The sequence below is a fragment of the Podarcis tiliguerta genome (genome assembly GCF_965153285.1).
Source record: "Podarcis tiliguerta genome assembly, chromosome: 8".
NCBI classification, from domain to species: domain Eukaryota; kingdom Metazoa; phylum Chordata; class Lepidosauria; order Squamata; family Lacertidae; genus Podarcis; species Podarcis tiliguerta.
Window position 1 is genome coordinate 5,432,322 of NC_139541.1, and position 19,120 is coordinate 5,451,441.

Consider the following 19,120-nt stretch of genomic DNA (forward strand, 5'->3'; position numbering starts at 1 on the left):
TAGGAAGAATGGCAACATACCAGCAGCTCCTAAAGGAGGAACAGGGCCAGCTAAAACTAAGACCATATGAAGAGGTGACCCACTATTGTACCACATGGTTACAATATCACCAAATTGCCCAAATATTCAATCAGGATAAAGCAATAGGATTTGAAAAAGAAGAATCAAAATTACAAAAAGTATTATTACAAAAGTCAAAAAAGAATATATCCAAAATGTATAATTTATTATTAGATTGGGAATTAAAGGATGAAGAAGTAATAGAAGTTATGACTAAATGGGCATGTGTTATAGGATATGTAATTCGGCTGGACCAATGGGAGAAATTATGGAAATATGATATTAAATTCACGGCATGTTACACAATCAGAGAAAATTTTATGAAAATGGGTACCAATGGTACTTAACTCCGGTAAAATTGGCTAAAATTTACAAATTAAAATCAAATACCTGTTGGAGATGTAAAAAAGAAATAGGAACAATGTTGCACATGTGGTGGGAATGCCGACCTATTAAACAATTCTGGAATGAAATTTATGAAGAAATCAAAAAGATGTTTAAAATATCTTTCAGTAAAAAACCGGAGGCATTCCTTTTAGGTTTAATTAAAAACGATATTCCATACAATCAACGGAAAGTATTCCTTTATGCAATGATAGCTGCCAGGATGCTTATAGCAAAAACCTGGAACGGGAGTAAAATTCCATCAATGAAAGAATGGCAATTTAAAATTTGTGAATATATAAATCTGGCAAGACACAGCATTCATAAGGGGACAATCGGACCAGAAATTATTAAAAGAATGGGGATGTGCTAAAGAGTATATGAAAAAACCTTGCTCTGGAGTGAGCATATCGGTATGTAATGAATGATGCTTTACAGGGTTAAAGAAAAATAAAAATGGTGTAAAAAAAAAAGTACAAAGATGGAAGTAATCTACATTAGACACAACATGACAGTAAGAGTAAACTTTTTGAGGTCTTAGAACAAAGGAAGGAAGTCAATATGTGTTTATGTATGACTAGATTAGAATGATGATATGGTTTTTTTCTGTAGATGTATGCTTTTTGTCTTTTTGTTTGTTTGTTTTGTTTCCTTTGGTTTTTTTTTGTATGTTCTGTTCTTTTTTGTTTGTATAGTATTATTTTGGATTCAATGTCTGTAATTTTTGCTATGATTTTGCATTGAAAATAATAAAAATTAAAAAAAAAACCTCTGTGCTTAACCTTATACACAGTTAACTCTGCCCCCTGGGTTCCCATTGGTTAGTCATTTTACAATTAATTAACCCTTTCCCTATGAACCCAGTATGATGTCACACACATAGGAGGGCAAACGCCACAAGAGAAGTCACTGCCCCTGACTGTGGAGGCAGAGCATAGCCATCCTGGCTAGGAGCCATCGATAGCCGTCTCCTCCATGAATTTGCCTAATCCCCTTTGGAAGCCATCTCGTTTGGTGGTCCTCGGTGCCTCTTGTGGCAGTGAGTTCCGTGGTTTAACTGCGCAGTATGAAGAAGTCCCTTTTTTTGTCTGTTCTGAGTCTTGCAACCTTCAGCTTCCTTGGCTGTCCAGGTGTTCTAGTGTTATGAGAGAGGGAGAAAAATGTTTCTCTCTCCAATTTTCCCATTCCAGGTATCATTTTTATCAATGCTCATCATGTTGCCTCTTACTTATGAGGAAATGTGGTGGAGTTGGAAACGTTTACCCTGGAGAAGAGAAGGCTGAGAGGTGATATGAAAGCCATCAATCTTTCCCAACATCAGTGTCTTTTCCAGGGAGTCTTCTCTTCTCATGTGGTGGCCAAAGTATTGGAGCCTCAGCTTCATGATCTGTCCTTCTAGTTGTAGCAGGAACCCCCCCCCCCATCATTAAGTTTGTACAAACTTCACACACACTCACACACTACATACGCTACACTTCTGTTATAAATTCATAGAAAATCAACCATACATCGGATTTGCACTGTTCCACTTTTATTTTACTCCATGAAGGAAAGACTACAAAATGGGGAAGGTTGATACAGAGCGCCATAATCCCTTCACCATACCAGCACATGGGGTGGGCTTGACCTAGAGGATGGGAATTTCAAAAGTTTTTATAAGGTTTTGCACACCATTTTCTGGGTCTTTCCTCTCTCCTGCAAGTGAGTGGAACACCTTGTTGCAACAGTTCAATAAAGGCCAAGCCTACAGGCTGCTGATTTGCTCCAATTTACTCTGGTTGGTGTCTTTTTGTCCAAGGGAGCCCTCGGATTTTTCCGGTAACATAGTGAGCACTCAGGGCTAATTTCCTTCAGAATGGATAGGTTTGATCTTCTTGCAGTCCATGGGACTCTCAAGAGTCTCCTCCAGCACCATAATTCAAAAGCATCCATTCTTCGGCGATCAGCCTTCTTTATGGTCCAGCTCTCACTTCCATACATCACTACTGGGAAAACCATGGCTTTAACTATACGGACCTTTGTTGGCAAGGTGATGTCCCTGCTTTTTAAGATGCTGTCTAGGTTTGTCATTGCTTTTCTCCCAAGAAGCAGGCGTCTTTTAATTTCGTGACTGCTGTCACCATCTTAAACCATAACATGCTGTAAATTTTATATCTGTATTCCACAATCGTTCCCATGCTTCCCTGTCTATATTATGACCGATATCTATTGCCCAGTGTGAATGACGATGCACTCCTAAGGCTTTCCCCCAACATCTTTGGATACCCGCCCCCCCCCCCCCCCCGATCAACCTCCCTCAGAAACAGGAGCTTTCACTTATTCATAGCAGAGAGTGCCTTCTCTGAGCCACCACTTTCAAAGGAAGCCTTGTGCTCAGCTGCCCGTCCCCAAACTGCTGTGGAAATGTATTATTCAGTCACTCTGTCTGTTTGTCTGTGCAGAGGACTCCTGCGCAAGCTTGTTCTGAATGTTCCTTCTTCAGACACCCTGTTTCAGCTTCCTGCAGTCGTGTTGGTAGCACTGACAAAAGGAGTCATATTGTTTCATGCAGCCCGGACTCTCGAGCAGTGAGAGGCTTCGGGCTATACAGAGGGTGCTGGTCCTTTGGAACAGCGGCGTAGCGTGGGGGGTGCAGGGGGGCCGGCCACACCGGGCGCAACATCGGGGGGGGGCGCTCGCACTTGCAGCTCTCTGCCCCTACCTGGCTCACTCTCTCTCTCTCACTGCAGTGCTGGCTGTGCGAATCCGCCCACTGTGGAGGGGAGGGTGCCAGGCGTGCGGTGCGGTGCGGAGAGAGAGAGAGGGACTATCTGGGGGAGGGACAGTGCAGCAGGGGGGGGCGCAAATTACTTGCCTTGCCCCAGGTTAGGGGGCGCAAAGTACTTGTCTTGTCCCGGGTGCTGACAACCCACGCTATGCCACTGCTTTGGAATGAAGCTCACTGTGGGATCTTTAGGATACAGTGGTACCTCGGGTTACATACGCTTCAGGTTACAGGGAAGATGGGTGGGGGTGGGGTGGCCAGACTATATTTTGGAAAAGAAAATGAACGAATTCCTATGCCCCACAAATAATCCAGAGATGCACTTTAAATAAAAGGACACATTCTACTCATGTAAAAACACGCTGATTCCCGGACCATCCACGGGCTTGATTGAGAAGGCGATTGAGCCACATGTGGCCCACATGTGGCCTTAGGTTGCCTACCCATGCTCTTACGCATATTGATAGTGTCCTCAGCTTAACAGATACTTGCCAGACTGTATTTAAAGAGAGGTGTAAGCAGCCCCTACAGTCCAAAGACAATTGGAAAGCTTTCCCCGTTTCCTTCCTCCTTGCAGGAGGTCAGTTTGGGAGATCAGTTTGAGGTCAGTTTGGGAGAGACAAAATGGCTTCAGGATTGCTCTCCTGTCCTGTTTCAGACAATACTTATGCATGTGTGTTGCCTTGTACATTTATGAACATTTATTTCATAGAATCATAGAATCATAGAGTTGGAAGAGACCACAAGGGTCATCGAGTCCAACCCCCTGCCAAGCAGGAAACACCATCAGAGCACTCCTGACATATGGTTGTCAAGCCTCTGCTTAAAGACCTCCAAAGAAGGAGACTCCACCACACTCCTTGGCAGCAAATTCCACTGTCGAACAGCTCTTACTGTCAGGAAGTTCTTCCTAATGTTTAGGTGGAATCTTCTTTCTTGTAGTTTATATATATATATATATCTCCTTATATATATTGTAAGGATATCAGGGGGTTACTCGAGAGCAATCAGGCAAATGCCTCCCTGGTCGGCTGTAAAGCCTCGTTATTGGTGCCAAAAGCCCTTCACCATGCAGAGCGCCACTATTCCGTGGCTGGCTCATTCACTGGCAGAATCTGTGAGTGGGCGGTCCTTGAACCTTCCCCAGCAGAGTAGTTTCTTGACGCCCAATCTGCACCTCCCCTCTCAGCGCAGAAGTCTACTACGCAGGGAGGGCGTGGGCAACGGAGTACCTCTCTCCTCCCTGCTTTGCCCAGGCAAGGTGTCCTGGCACCGCCTCGCCTCCTCCGAGCCCTGAAGCTCCTCTCCACTGGAGGCGTGGTTACTCTCCTCCGCTGAGGAGGAGCTGCTTCCCAGGATCTTTGGGGGCTCTCTGTAATCCATCCGGCTTTTCCCCTCTCGCCCCTGAGCCAATGGCAGTTCCCTGACATATATACAGTGGTGCCTCGCAAGATGAAATTAATCCGTTCCGCGAGTCTCTTCGTCTAGCGGTTTTTTCGTCTTGCGAAGCAACCCTATTAGCGGATTAGCAGATTAGCGCTATTAGCGGTTTAGCGGCTATTAGCGGCTATTAAAGGCTTAAGGGATTAGCTGCTAAAAGGCTATTAGCGGCTTAGCGCCTTAGAAAAAGGGGGTGGGGAGCAAAAAAAAATCTCAAGAACCGCAAGACATTTTCGTCTTGCGAAGCAAGCCCATAGAGAAATTCGTCCTGTGAAGGGCATTGAAAAACGGAAAACCCTTTCGTCTAGTGGGTTTTCCGTCTTGCGAGGCATTTGTCTTGCGGGGCACCACTGTATATATATATATAAGACCTTAGAATTCCTATAACAGTGGGATATTCCTCTATTCCATCAGCACTTTGTATGAGGTGAACTGTGGGTGAGCTGAAGCAAGGTTAAGCATTCCGTATCATCAATAATGACTTTGCCCTACCTTTGTCCTTTGTCCGCAGCGCTAAGTGAACCTTCCCTGCATATTGGCAGAGCTCTGCTGTTATGACAGCAGCAGAGATGTGCTGCTAAACCATTTAGTATGTGTTCATAGGAAAGATCTCACGCGATCTTCCAAACGGCAGCTGTTGTGTTTTAGGCCAGAATTGTTGGTGGAACTTGGATGCTTTGAAAGACTGGAAATAGCTTTCTTGACTATTCCCTCTTATCTGAGCAGTTTCCTAAATCGTGGAGAGGAGAAGCCAATCTATCGGCTGTGGGCCACAGTCTGTCCATGTTAGCAAGGGACTCTTGCTCTAAGATTGTTAATCTATGGAACTTGCTCCCACAGGAAGCAGCGATAGCCACAAACTTGGGTGGCTAGGAGCCACCAATTGCCCTCTCCTCCATGAATTTGTCCAGTCAAATATTGGTGGCTATCACTGCCCCCTGTCATAGTGATGATAATTTTAAGGTCTGAGATATGTAATAAATGTTCATAAATGTACCAAGCAAACACGTACATAAAAATATAAACCACATGTCTGAAAACCCCACAGAAAAAAGTCCTTAATAAATTGACCTCAATTATTTCTCCGCAAGGTCAAAGTGGGAAACCTCCCCATTGTCTTTTCCTTCACAAATCCTGTCTTAAGGGCACATTTAAGACACAAATAGGGTGTGAGCCTGTGACGTGGCCCAGGAACTAAGTATTTATCATTACAAAAGACTGGCCAGGCTCCTCAGGCAATCCAATCAAGTGACCATTAAACAGGTAACCTGTCAGACGAGATAAACAAGTCACTCAGATTTCTGCTGTAGACCACCTTTTCTGTGATGTAGGTATGATGTATCTGGGGGGTGGTCTTAGGTTACACCCCTTCTGTGATGTATGTATGATGTATGGAGGGGTGGTCTTGAGCTCCAGGGCAGGGAATTAAAAATGTCTATATAAGGCCTTGCACACCATTGTTCTGGGTTCCTCCTCCCTCCTGCGTGGGATGAGTGAGGACCCTGTTGCAACAGATCAATAACGATCAGGCTTACTAGCTGCTTTGCTTCTCAATATTCTCTGGTTGGCCTCTGTTGTTTTCTCCTACCAATAGGGAACTTACGTAAGGACTCTATATGGGCTCTTGGATTCCCCATAAGGGAAAAAGTGCAGTTTTTTTTGTTTTGTTTACAACAATAGTTCAACTATGTGCTGCATAAAGAAATACTTATCTTTATATGTACTGGATCTTCCAGCAAACTCAAGGCCAGATCTTTTCTGGCATTATTAAGACATCCCCGCCCCCCGCTCCCCAACAGCTCAGATTTTGCCTTCCTGCACTTTATTGATGATTATAGATTTGACAAGCAGCGTTAAGAAAAAGGGAACATAAGCAGCAGACGACCAGTACAAAGTATACAATAAAAAGATGTGCATGGTTGATATCAGCAGCTATGTTGAAGCAGAATTACTGTATTCTTATAACAATAGATTTTTTTTTTTTGCCTTGTCTTGAATTCCCATCTGCTTAGGGCCAGGATACATGATGATAACATGGTCAGGCACTTAGCCTTTCCTCAAATTGCAGCTAGTGGATTAAATGTCTGGATGTCCCGTCCCGTCCCCATCTGAAAGCAAACTCTCTCTCTCTCTGTACACGTTGGACTAGCATCCTGCACATACTAAGCTGGCATGGAGAGAGTTATTTCCTGCAAGATTGCCTTGCCCGCTGGACCTCTTTGATTGGCAGAACTGGCACTGTTACAGGTGCCACATAATACCTGTTCCACATTTGTACGAACTCAGTCTTTTAGTACTTTGGAATTCCCTGCCTATTTATACTAGGTGCACACATTCACTGTACCCTTTTCAGCACCTGCTAAAAATATTTAAGTTTTACGCCAGCCTAACCCAGGTATTTAGAAGGTTGATATGAGTTTTAATCAGCTTTTTGGCCTGTTGTTGTTTTAACTTTTCGTGGGGTTGCCATATTTCAAAAAGTGAAAATCTGGACACAAAAGTTGTTGATTCCCCCCCCCCCCCAGCAATGTTGTTGAAATGGTTTGTTTTGGGGGGTTTTGCCCAAAGTTCTTGAGCTTTTTTTGGTGAAATCACACTAAAAAGGACTTTTTCCAGCAATTTTTAAGGAAAATTGGCAAAAACGACACTGCCGATATGGTTCCCATACGTCCGGATTTTCACTGACTATTTTTTTTGCCCAATTTCCACCTGGACACTGCTTCCGACTGCGGTATTCCATGTATGTCTGCAAAATTCTGGACGTATGGCAGAATTCTAATGCTTAAATTTAATTCTTAAATTATTGTTGTTAATGTTTCTGATTGGTAATTTTCTGGTTTTATCTATTTTTTGTAAACCACTTTGAGGTTGTTGCTTTTTTTTTTTACGATCAAGCTGAGTACAAATTTTGTGAAATAAAATAATTATGAAATACCATGCCAGAAGTGTGTGCAGACAGGACAACATGCACTCCAGCTTCTGTGTGTAGCCTGAGCACAGATGGGTCCAGCTAGCTCAGCATGTTCTCAACCATCTGATTCCTCGACTCCAAGATTTCAGGCATGAGCCTTTCACCTTGAGATACCAGGGCTTGAACTTGGAACGTTCTGCATGCAAAGCATGGGCTCTGCCTTTGAGCAATGGCTCCCCTTCCCATGAAACGGCTTAGTCTAGCAATGCTTCAATCCATGTGTTTGCTACATGTGGCTCTCTATTTTGATGACGTCGTGGCAATTAACTAAGAATGGACTTTATCCCCTGAGGCCAAAGCATTAGCAAAGGGGTGTTGTTTGCAGATCTATCTATCTATCTATCTATCTATCTATCATCTATCTATCTATCTATCTATCTATCTATCTATCTATCTATATCTATCTGTTGTGATTCCTTCATTGCAGGGGGTTGGACTCCATGAGACTTTGGGTCCCTTCCAATTCTGCGATTCTATGATCTCTACATAAAGGCTGAGAGTTCCCACAGGGTCATTTCAGGGATCTCTCTTGCATAGCATCCCTGTTGCAGGAAGTTTGACTTTCGTTGCTGGTGTGCATGTTCTGTTGGGTCTTTGGTCTTCACTTCTCTCACCCATCTCTCCTCCTCTAAGCCCAGTAGATGGGGACGCTGCTACAGAGGATGTTGATGGTGGTACCCAGGATAGAACGGTCAGCCAGCGGCACCGGGAGCCCATCTGTTCCCTCGTCGTTCTCTTTGAGGGATGACGCCGGAGGCCTGGGCTGCAAAAACAGATCTCGTTGTTAATGGTACGACCCTGGGGAACCCCATCCAATTCTATAACTATGTGTTTCTCTGAAATACCGTATTTTTCGCCCTATAGGACGCACTTTTCCCCCTCCAAAAATGAAGGGGAAATGTGTGTGCGTCCTATGGGGCGAATGCAGGCTTCAGGAAGGTATCCGCAAGCCTTGTGCGCCCGGGGGGAGTTCCCGCAGGCTCGCAAGGCTTGCGGGCGGCAGCCGGCAGCCCAGAGCACGGGGCACCCTCTGGAGGATGCCCCATGCTTTGCGCAGGTGTCCAGAAGCCTTGCGCGCCCGGGGGGAATTGCCGCTGGGCTCGCAAGGCTTGCAGGCGGCAGCCTGTTCTGGGGGCTGGGGTCGGGGGAAGCTCGGGCTTCCCCCGCCCCAGCCCCGCGGCTGTGGGGGGGGGAATAATTGTTTTTTAATTCATTCCCCCCCCCAAAAAAAACCGAAGTGCGTCCTATGGGCCAGTGCACCCCATAGGGCGAAAAATATGGTATAAAATTGCCCTGCAAACTTTGACACAGCCTGACCACTTCACACAGTCCCTCCAAATCCCTCTGGGAAAGGTTCTGCATAGTTTTCTAAGCAGCTTTAAAGATGTTCCGACAATCAGCAGGTGGGTGTGGATGGATTCCTTTCAGCTCTTGGGACTTGTTCACACATCCACTTGTCCTGTGTGCCTAGAAAGCATGGGTCCAAGTGGTTTTCCCCTTGGCCCACTCTTTTCTGCGGGAAAACCTGCGATAGAGCAGAACAAATGGCAATCTATGGAAAACGGAATTGCCATTTGCTCTGATTGAGCACTAAAGAGCAGTTTTCCCGAATGGAGAAATGGGACATGAGAAAACACTGGTCTGTTGTCATTCTGCCTTCATGTGCTGCCTGCAAATCAGTGGCAGCCAGCCTTAAGGACAGGAATCCCCGTCTAGCCACTCTCAAAAGACAACCGCTACCCCAAACAGCCCAAACAGCAAATCACAATGTCCTTGGATTCCTGCAGGCCAAAGTGTTATGTGTCTCAGGACTGGGTTTGTGGTTGTTTTGGAAGATGGTGGGACATTCAGCCAGCTGCATTGTGTGAAGTGGTACAGTCCAGAAGCAATATTCCCAGATGATTTGCTCTTTCCATGCCTTGGAAACTCTGAATAGGGCAATTATTCTAACCTGGATGTTTTGGAACACCTTGACAGCAGCATCTAGGCTCTGGATGTTTTCCTTCTTCATTCTGGTGATGTAGCAGGACTGTCCCGGCCAAGATCTGTAGCCAATCAGGAGCTGTTCAAAGGCAAAGGCTGTCAATTTATTGCAGGGGGTATTTTATTATGGGTATACAGTATATATTTTGGATCTCAACAAGGTATATGTGCAATGGCAACACCACCTTTTCAGGGCTCTACCTCATATCCCAGACCCTGTCACCCCACACACACCCCCAAAGCTTCTCTCCCTGTGCCTTCCTCTGTTGCATCTCCTGTTCACACACACTAGGTAAGCAAAGACTTGGGCTTTCTCAAATGCCAAGGGCTTTGGTTTTCAGAGCAGAATGGGCCCTTTTGACAGCACATTTTATTCTTCCTCCATCCACCAAATACCGTATTTTTGGCTCTATAAGACTCACTTTTCCCCTCCTAAAAAGTAAGGGGAAATGTGTGTGCGTCTTATGGCGCGAATGCAGGCTGCGCAGCTATCCCAGAAGCCAGAACAGCAAGAGGGATTGCTGCTTTCACTGCGCAGCGATCCCTCTCGCTGTTCTGGCTTCTGGGATTCAGAATATTTTTTCCTTGTTTTCCTCCTCCAAAAACTAGGTGCGTCTTGTGGTCTGGTTCGTCTTATAGAGCGAAAAATATGGTAAATAAGAACATATAAAAACATCAGAAGAGACTGCTGGATCAGGCGAACGACCCATCTAGTCCAGCACCCTGTTCTCATGGCGGCCGACCAGATGTCCATAATGGGAAACCCAGAAGCTGGATCTGAGCCCAAGCAGCTGCTATTCAGAAGGATGCAGAGCATAGTCACCAAGACTAGTAGCCACCTCTCCTCCATGTGTTTGTCTAATCCTCTTTTAAAAGCCCATCCAAGTTGGTGGCCCTCATTGCCTCTTGTGGCAGTGAGTTCCGCAGTTTAACTATGTGCTGCGTGAAGCAGTGCTTTCTTTTCTCTGTCCTGATGCTTCAAATGCTGAGCTTCAGTCGATGCCCAGGAGTTCTAGTGTTAGGAGAGAGGGAGGGAAAACTTTTCTCCACCCGCTTTTTCCATGCCAGGCGAAATTTTATAAACTTCTATTCTGTCAATAAGAAGCATGTGTAGCTTGCAGTGATGCCGGGGATGTTGCTTTTGTTCCAAATAGTGCAAGCTTTGGATGGGATGGATTGTATCAGGAGGTGGCAGAGGGATGTTTTTGGAGTTGTTTGGCAGGGCAGGAAGCCTCGAGTAAAACTTAAGATATTGACGGATGCTAAAGAAGGAGGTGGACCTGCCCTGTCAGACCCCTAAATTCTGTTGTGAACCATCTGCTTTTTGCTGGCTGAGAGAATGGTTGTCTCCTAGAAGCACAGAAGTGCTGGATAATGGCAGATGAAGTTGATGGACTAGATGAATTGGTGGAAAAGACTGGTAAGATCCGAGACCAGGGAGAAGAGTCAGTGGAAGAAGACTGGGAAAAGTTTAAAGAATATTTATAGAAGTATTGTAAAATTAATGAATGTTAGAAGAACGTTGGAGTGAAGTTATATGGCTTCAGTAGAAATGTTATAAGGAATTAAGTATAAATAGATTAATAGAGTATTAAAGGAAAATAAGGTTAAAATGTGTTAAGATAATTATAGGATAGAAAATAGGGGAAGATGGACAGGAAGTGGAATTAAGTATAAATAGATTAATTGAGCGTTAAAGGTAAAAATATGGTTAGAATGTGTTAAGACAATTATAGGATAGAAAACAGAGGAAGATGGAAAGGAATTGCTGAAACAACTAATAGAAGTGGAATACAAAAAGGGAGTTGTGAGGAGGTCGAGGAAATAAGGGAAAGAAAGATAAGATGTTGAAATTGAAATTTTAAATGGTTCTTGTTTTGTTTTGCTTTGTTTTGTGTGTGTTTTTCATTATGTTTGTTTTTTATTATTATTATTATGTATTGTATTGTATTGTATTGTATGTTTTTTCTTTTTTGGTCTTTTGCAGTGTTGTGTTTAATTTGTTGGAAACTTAATAAATATTATTTGGGAAAAAAGAAGAAGAAGCATGTGTAGCTTTGATACGATGCTTCAGACTTTTTGAAGGGAGAGGGAGGGCTTTTCTCTTGGGATTTACCTGCCCTGTCAGGCTCTCAATTCTCTTCTGGTCCTAATCCACCTTTCCACTACTAGGCTCAGCTACACCTCCCCTTGTGCCATGCCTAGACAGCATGAGTCTTAGCAGTTTTCTGCTTGATTTGCACGTTCTGGGCATGCATCACAGAGGCTTCCCCCTTGCCCTGCTCCTTTCCAAAGGAAAACCTGCGATCAATCAGAAGAAACAGCAATCCAGAGGAAACCTGAATTTCCATTTGCGCAGAAGAACAGTTTTCCACGGGGGAAGCAGTGACACAAGACGAAGCGTGGATAAGCCCCAAGGGCACGTCCAAACCAGAAGAAAATGTGCAGCCCATCCCAATGTTGTCCCAGTCCTTTCCCACTTTAAATGCAGGGTTTTTCGTTCTGATTTGGACTTTTCAAGGATGAAAATCCGCGCAGTTCATCAGAGGGAAGTTCAGGACATAAACTTTCATAGTCTCAAGTCAGCTTTTAAAAGATAAAGGGTTAAGGGACCCCTGACCATTAGGTCCGGTCGTGACCGACTTTGGGGTTGCGGCGCTCATCTTGCTTTATTGGCCGAAGGAGCCAGCGTACAGCTTCCGGGTCATGTGGCCAGCTTCTAAGCCGCTTCTGGTGAACCAGAGCAGTGCACGGAAACGCCGTTTACCTTCCCACCGGAGTGGTACCTATTTATCTACTTGCACTTGACGTGCTTTCAAACTGCTAGGTTGGCAGGAGCAGGTACCGAGCAATGGGAGCTCACCCCATCGCGGGGATTCAAACTGCCAACCTTCTGATTGGCAAGTCCTAGGCTTTGTGGTTTAACCCACAGTACCACCTGCGTCCCATCAAGTTAGCTTTTAAGGTGACACAATATTTGTTGTCCTTTGTGCTTAAGGAAACCAACAGATCTAGCCAGCCCCACCAGGACTCGCCACTGACTTGCTCCCTTGTCAGGATAGATGTTTTTATTTCTAAAAGGGACCTGCTAGGTGGACAAGCAGGCCTTGGGCAAAGCTGCACGGCTCCTTTGGAAACTAGGAACCAGTTTCAGCAAATCTTACGTTGCTGTAGTCATACACCACGGTGGCCGAAGAGTTGACCCTGCTGACATGGAAGGTGGCCAGTCTCTCCTTCCTGCTCATGGAAAGATGCTGTGGGGAGCCCTCCCCATCCAGGCCTTGGATGGTCATTTGCAGGACCTAGACGTTGAGAAGGAGACCATGTTGAGTGATGAAGAGCAAAGGGAACGAGACGTACAAACTGGAGCGTTTAACTTGGGTGCATTCAGCTTTACATGCTTTGCAAATACAGAGGTGCCCCGCAAGACGAATGCCTTGCAAGACGGAAAACCCGCTAGACGAAAGGGTTTTCCATTTTGGAGGTGCTTCGCAGGACGAATTTCTCTATGGGCTTGCTTCGCAAGACGAAAATGTCTTGCGATTCTTGCAATGTTTTTTCGCTCCCCACCCCCTTTTTCTAAGGCACTAAGCTGCTAATAGCCTTTTAGCAGCTAATCCGCTAATCCCTTAAGCCGCTAATAGCCGCTAATAGCCGCTAAACCGCTAATCCGCTAATAGGGTTGCTTCGCAAGACGAAAAAACCGCAAGACGAAGAGACTCGCGGAACGGATTCTTTTCGTCTTGCGAGGCACCACTGTATAAATATAATATAAATATAATATAACTTAAATATAAATGAATAAATAAAGGAAGTGGAAAGGGGATGGGAGTCCAGGGAAAAAGACATGGGCAATCCCACCCGGTTTTGGCTTTATGCGCTGTTCCTAGAACTGCTTCTTAGCACTCAGTCGAAGCAAACAGGAATTCCGTCTTTTCACAGATTAACGTTTGGTCCAGTTCAGAACTAAAGTGTGGGTTTTCCCTGGGAAAGGAGTGGAGCAAGGGGAGGACTGCTTGGACCCCTACCTAGAATGTGTGGGTCAAGTGGAAAACCACTCAGACCCGAGCTTTCCAGGCAAGTGGAAGAAGAGAAGAAGAAGAAGAGTTTGGATTTGATATCCCATTTTATCGCTACCCGAAGGAGTCTCAAAGCGGCTAACATTCTCCTTTCCCTTCCTCCCCCACAACAAACACTCTGTGGGGTGAGTGGGGCTGAGAGACTTCAGAGAAGTGTGACTAGTCCAAGGTCACCCAGCAGCTGCAGGTGGAGGAGCGGAGACGCGAACCCGGTTCACCAGATTACGAGTCTACTGCTTTTAACCACTACACCACACCGGTGGAAGTGTGTACGGGCCTTGAGAGTCGCCAGTACTATGAAAACAAACAACTACCATCATTTTGGGATAAAGACAGAGTGGGAACATTTTACCCTCCAGATATGGTGGGACTCCTCACCTAGCAGGTCTGGGAACAAGTAGCCAAGTATGGTGGAAGTGGGAGTCCAGCAAGATCTGCAGCGCTAAAGGTTAGCCCGCTGTTTAGCAGAGTCTTCCCCCTTGGAATTTGCTTCTGCTTAGGGAAACTGCAGTACTCAACAAGGTTCAGTGAACAGGTGTTTAAGCCAGTTGTCTTCAGTCTTCGCAGGTGAAGGACCCACCTTTAGCCCCAACAAGCATTTGAGGAATTACTAGATGTGGCACTTCTTGAGGTGACCCACAGCAGACCTCATTCACTTGAGGCTTTTAAGAAGAAGTTGGGTGGCCATCTGTCTTGGACGCTTTAGCTGTGATTCCTGCATTGCAGGGGGTTGGACTAGATGACCCGTGAGGTCCCATCCAACTCCGCAATTCTGTGATTCATCATGCTGTACTTACTGTCTCTGTGTGCTTCTCCGTGATACGCAGCCCCATCAGCCCAAAAGCCAGGACAACCAAAACGATCACCACCACCACCACCACCACGATCAAGAGCTTCTTGCAAGGTAGTCCGGGGAGCCGGGGGGAGGCCGTGTAACCCTGCAGAACCAGAAAAGATGCTCGTGAGAACGTTGTGGTGCATTTTGACCCAGACAGAATGATTGGAATAGAGGCACATACAAGTTCTCATGGAAGGAGCAAATGTAAGCACATAAAAAGAACCGACTGGATCAGGCCAATGGCCCATCTAGTCCAGCAAACTCTTCTCAGAGTGGACAACCAGATGCGCGTGGGAGAGAAGCAGGATCCCAGCAGAAGTCCGACACTCCCCGCTCCTGTGGTTTCCAGTCACTGGTATTCAGAAGCATTGCTGCCTCTGACTGTGGAGGCAGAGCCCAGCCATCATGGCAAGTAGCCATAGATAGCCTTTTCCTCTTTCATGAATTTGTCCCATCCTCTTCCATATACCGTATTTTTCGCCCTATAGGACGCACTTTTCCCCTCCAAAAATGAAGGGGAAATGTGTGTGCGTCCTATGGGGCGAATGCAGGCTTCAGGAAGCTCTGCGCAAGCCTCGGGAGACTGGCTCCCGCTGGCTGCGCAGAGCTGCCTGCAGTCCCGGGCTCAGCGCACTTCTCCCCATCGCCAGCCCCACAAGCTCAGGGGACAGCGGGGAGGCGGAGCACGCCTTCCCCCTGTTCCCGGACCTGGATCTTCCAGCCCCGCACCTGGGGGGGGGGGAATAAAATATTTTTTCTTTATTTCCCCCCAAAAAAACTAGGTGCGTCCTATGGTGCGCAAGATACGGTGTGTGTGTGTGTGTATATATATATATATATATGTGTGTGTGTGTGTGTGTGTGTGTGTTTTTAACATATTAAATTCAACAGTAATTAAGCATACTTTTTCATCTTATACAATTTTTTTTGACTTCCATCAATCCTGTCTGAAAAATTTCCAGTCTAATCTCTTAATATACATTTCTTACTTTCCCTATTACATTTAAATCTCATAACTGATATCTCTTTTCTTTTTCTACTTTGTAACGTTTCATATTTTTCTCTTTACAGAACTTCTAGTAGTCCTACTAGCATAATCTGTTGATTACAATTGCTCTTCAAATAGTTCATGTACTTCTTCCAATCTTCTGTAAATCTCTGTTCCCGCAGGTTTCAAATCCTTCCTGTCATTTTATCCAATTCTGCATAGTCCATTAATTTTATCTGCCATTCTTCTTTGGACGGAATTTCTTCTTGCTTCCATTTCTGGGCTAACAACACTCTTGCCGCTGTTGTTGCATATAAAAACAATTTAACATCATGCCTATTAATGTCCTGACCTATAATACCAAGTAAAAATGCTTCTGGTTTTTTTTTAAAAAAATATTTCAACATCTTTTTCATCTCATTATATATCATTTCCCAGAAGTTCTTTACTTTCTTGCATTCCCACCACATATGATAAAATGTTCCTTCTTGTCTCATCCTCTTCCAAAGCCATCCAAGTTGGTGGCCATCACTGCTTCCTGTGGGGGTGAGTTCCATAGTTTAACTTTGCACTGCCTCTGGACTGCACCACTTCAGATTACAGGTAGGGACTCATATGAAGGAGTACAGTGGTACCTCGCAAGACGAATGCCTCGCAAGACGAAAAACTCGCAAGACGAAAGAGTTTTTTGTTTTTTGAGTTGCTTCGCAAGACGAATTTCCCTATGGGCTTGCTTCGCAAGACGAAAACGTCTTGCGCCTTTTTCTTAAAACCGTCAATGCATTTCCTATGGGAACCCGTGCTTCGCAAGACGAAAAATTCACAAGACGAAAAAACTCGCGGAACGAATTAATTTCGTCTTGCGAGGCACCACTGTATTCCTCCATACAGTAAAAATCCCTGTGCATAAAAAACCCAGCCTGTTAGAGAAAAGGATAGACTTTGACCCTTGCAGGCTAGCTTTCTATGTGCAGGAGTTCCTGAATAGAGGAAGGTTCCTTCATGTGACACCCCGCACCATGCAGCTTAAAGTGGGGCATGCAATAAAAAAAGGTCAAATTATCTTCCAAATTTTAATTATTAATTTTACGGCTTCCCATAGTTTTTATATTTTTATTGAATTATGATTTGATATATTAATTGGATGTTTTATTGGGAAATTAATAAAAACGATCTAACATGAAAGTGGGGCACGCAGACACAGGTTTACCACCTTAGTAAGAACTGAGGCACTGAGGAAATAGGAACCAAAATGTATATACTGTATAGTTAGAGGGAAGTACAGAAGGACAAAGCTTTTTGATGCAACCACAACTCCTATTCATCCACCCACCCATCCATTCATAATCCAATGTGTGGGTGGTTTTAGTGTTAGACCTGCCGTCTCACGGGGCAGATTTTGGGCAGCAGAGTGGGAGACAGGCAGCCCAGTCTGCCCCATTGAATCATATAACTGTAGAGATGGAAAGGACCCCAAGGGCCTTTCAGTCCAACCCCCGGCAGAGCATAATCTATAGGGCAGAGTCCAGTGGGACGTTCTCCAGCACAAGTTCCTTGAAGTGGAGAACAGGGAGGAGAACATCCCAGAGGATCACCTTGCCCCAGTTCCAAATGCTATGGGCCATCCCTGGGCATCTCTCTCTCTCTTCAGTTCAGCCCTCCTTGCCCAGGCTGGACTCCACACCATACCTGCAGGAGCAGGAACTCAGTCCCAAGTGGAGAAAGACTCACCGGGGGTGCCTCTATCATCAGGACATCCTTGCTACTTTTGCTGTTATTCTCCATCTCGTGCGACGAGTCTTCTGGCTAGCTTTCAGCTGTCCCCACTGATCCTGGTTGTTTCCAGGCACGAGAGAGGAGGGCTCCGTTTATATAGGGCTCCTGGCACCAAAGCAACGAAGGTGATTTGCTGTGTGTCCTCTACCTGTTCTCATCAAGTTCTTTCAAAAGAAATAAAGTACAGCTAAGTGGCCCTTGGCATCACTTGTCAGTCAAGAGACCCTCTCTGGAGATTTGTCCACAGGCACAGAGGCCTCTTAGCAGCCTCTTGTTCTTCAGAAAGTCAGCTTGTTCTGACGCCAGGAGCGTCAAAGTGTGGCTCATTAAGGGCCCTCTTTGCCTCTCCAATAGTTGGGTCAGAAGGTTCTCGGGACTTTCAAAGCAAGAAGGCGGCCACTTTCTTCATTCTTTGATGGTGCAACTGAATTTGGGAATATTGTGTACCATTCTGACCACCTCACCTCAAAGAGGGTATTGTAGAGCTGGGGAAGGTTCAGAAAAGGGCAACCAAAATGGAGGACTTGGGGCTTTCAAATTTCAGTGGTGCCCTGTGCTAGGACATAATTTGTCCATCCATCCCCTGCCCTCACCTTCTGTTCTAAGTCATTGTTGTGGTGCTCCCTGTGGTGTCCTCTGCAACTACCCTAGGAAAAAAGATTGCAGCATTTGCGACTTTTCAGTCTTCACAGAATCATAGAGTTGGAAGGGACCCAACTCTATTCAGGACAGATGTAAGAAAGTCATCCATGCAGCATGTACAGTAATTCAACTGTGGAACTTGCCCCACAAGAGACAGTGATGTCCACTATGATAAGAATTTGAAGGTATTAGATATATATTAAATGTTCATAAATGTACCAACCAAGCACGTGCATAGATCAGCACAGGAAGACCAACCTGAAACCATTTTGATTCCCAAACTGACCAAATGTTTTCTCTGCAAGGTCAAAGGAAAATGGAAAAGCCTCCCCATTGTCTTTTCCTTCACAAATCCTGTCTTAAGGGTATGTCTGTGTTTGAATAGGGTGTGAGCCTGTGACCTGGCTCAGGAACTAAGTATTTGTCATTACAAAAGACTGGCCAGGCTCCCCAGGGTATCAATCCAGTAAGCATTAGCAGGTAACTTGCCAGACAGGAGATAAACAACGACAGGAGATAAACAATGCACTCAAATTTCTGCTGTAGACTGCCCTTTCTGTGATGTAGGTATGATGTGTCTGGGGCTTCAAATGGTCTTCAGCTACACCCCTTCAGTGATGGATGTATGAAGTTTCTGGGGGTGGTCTTGGACTCCAGGGAGGGAATTTAAAATGTCTATATAAGGCCTTACGCGTCATTGTTCTGGGTTCCTCCTCCCTCCTGCGTGTGGTGGGCGAGGACCCTGTTGCAACAGATCAATAAAGATCAGCCTCACTAGCTGCTTTGCTTCTCAATATTCTCTGGTTGGCCTCTGTTATTTTCTCCTACAATAGGGAACCTACATATGGTGGCCCTTGGATACCCCATAAGGGAAAAAGGGCAGATTGATTTTGTTTACAACACCACCAACCAATATTGCTTTAGAAGAGGGGGTAGAGCGTCTCCAACCCCAATCTTTCTGCCCAGACACTGAGGTCCAGCGCCAAGGGCCTTCTGGTGGTTCCCTCACTGCAAGAAGCCAAGTTACAGGGAACCAGGCAAAGGGCCTTCTCGGTGGTGGCACCCGCCCTGTGGAACGCCCTCCCACCAGATGTCAAAGAGAAGAACAATTACCAGACTTTTAGAAGACATCTGAAGGCAGCCCTCTTTAGGGAAGCTTTAGGGAATGTTTAACAGACTACTGTATTTTAATACT

General features: G+C 45.4%; 1 protein-coding gene and 1 long non-coding RNA gene across 3 annotated transcripts in view; one reads left to right on the forward strand and one right to left on the reverse strand.

Annotated features, from left to right (window-relative positions):
• LOC310683945 overlaps positions 1-6,202 on the forward strand; it is a 51,980-nt gene extending 45,778 nt beyond the window's left edge. The window contains exon 2 of the long non-coding RNA XR_014514567.1: positions 5,018-6,202. This is a non-coding gene — a long non-coding RNA (uncharacterized lncRNA). The remainder of the gene's footprint in view (positions 1-5,017) is intronic.
• A 251-nt stretch (positions 6,203-6,453) lies between these two features.
• On the reverse strand, positions 6,454-17,704 carry LOC310683892 (surfactant protein C-like). 2 transcript variants are annotated; one of them, XM_083454364.1, is made up of 5 exons: positions 17,239-17,704; positions 14,479-14,619; positions 12,767-12,904; positions 9,571-9,681; positions 6,454-8,382 (listed from the first exon to the last, which is right to left on the reverse strand). In XM_083454364.1, the coding sequence occupies exons 1-5, from the start codon at positions 17,290-17,292 to the stop codon at positions 8,248-8,250; spliced, it is 579 nt and encodes a 192-aa protein (XP_083310490.1). In that variant the 5' UTR covers positions 17,293-17,704; the 3' UTR covers positions 6,454-8,247. The 2 variants fall into 2 exon arrangements, with proteins under 2 accessions (XP_083310490.1, XP_083310489.1); XM_083454363.1 differs by having other exon boundaries at positions 17,197-17,583.
• Positions 17,705-19,120: the final 1,416 nt, after the last annotated feature.

What these genes read in the sequence shown, in the direction of transcription:
- LOC310683892 (XM_083454363.1), bottom strand. Translation starts at nt 17,292, where the DNA reads ATGGAGAATAACAGCAAAAGTAGCAAGGATGTCCTGATGATAGAGGCA. An exon ending in CGGAGAAGCACACAGAGACA is followed by an intron (nt 12,905 to 14,478) that starts GTAAGTACAGCA and finishes CTCAACGTCTAG; the next exon opens with GTCCTGCAAATGACCATCCA. An exon ending in TGGTGTATGACTACAGCAAC is followed by an intron (nt 9,682 to 12,766) that starts GTAAGATTTGCT and finishes GCCTTTGAACAG; the next exon opens with CTCCTGATTGGCTACAGATC.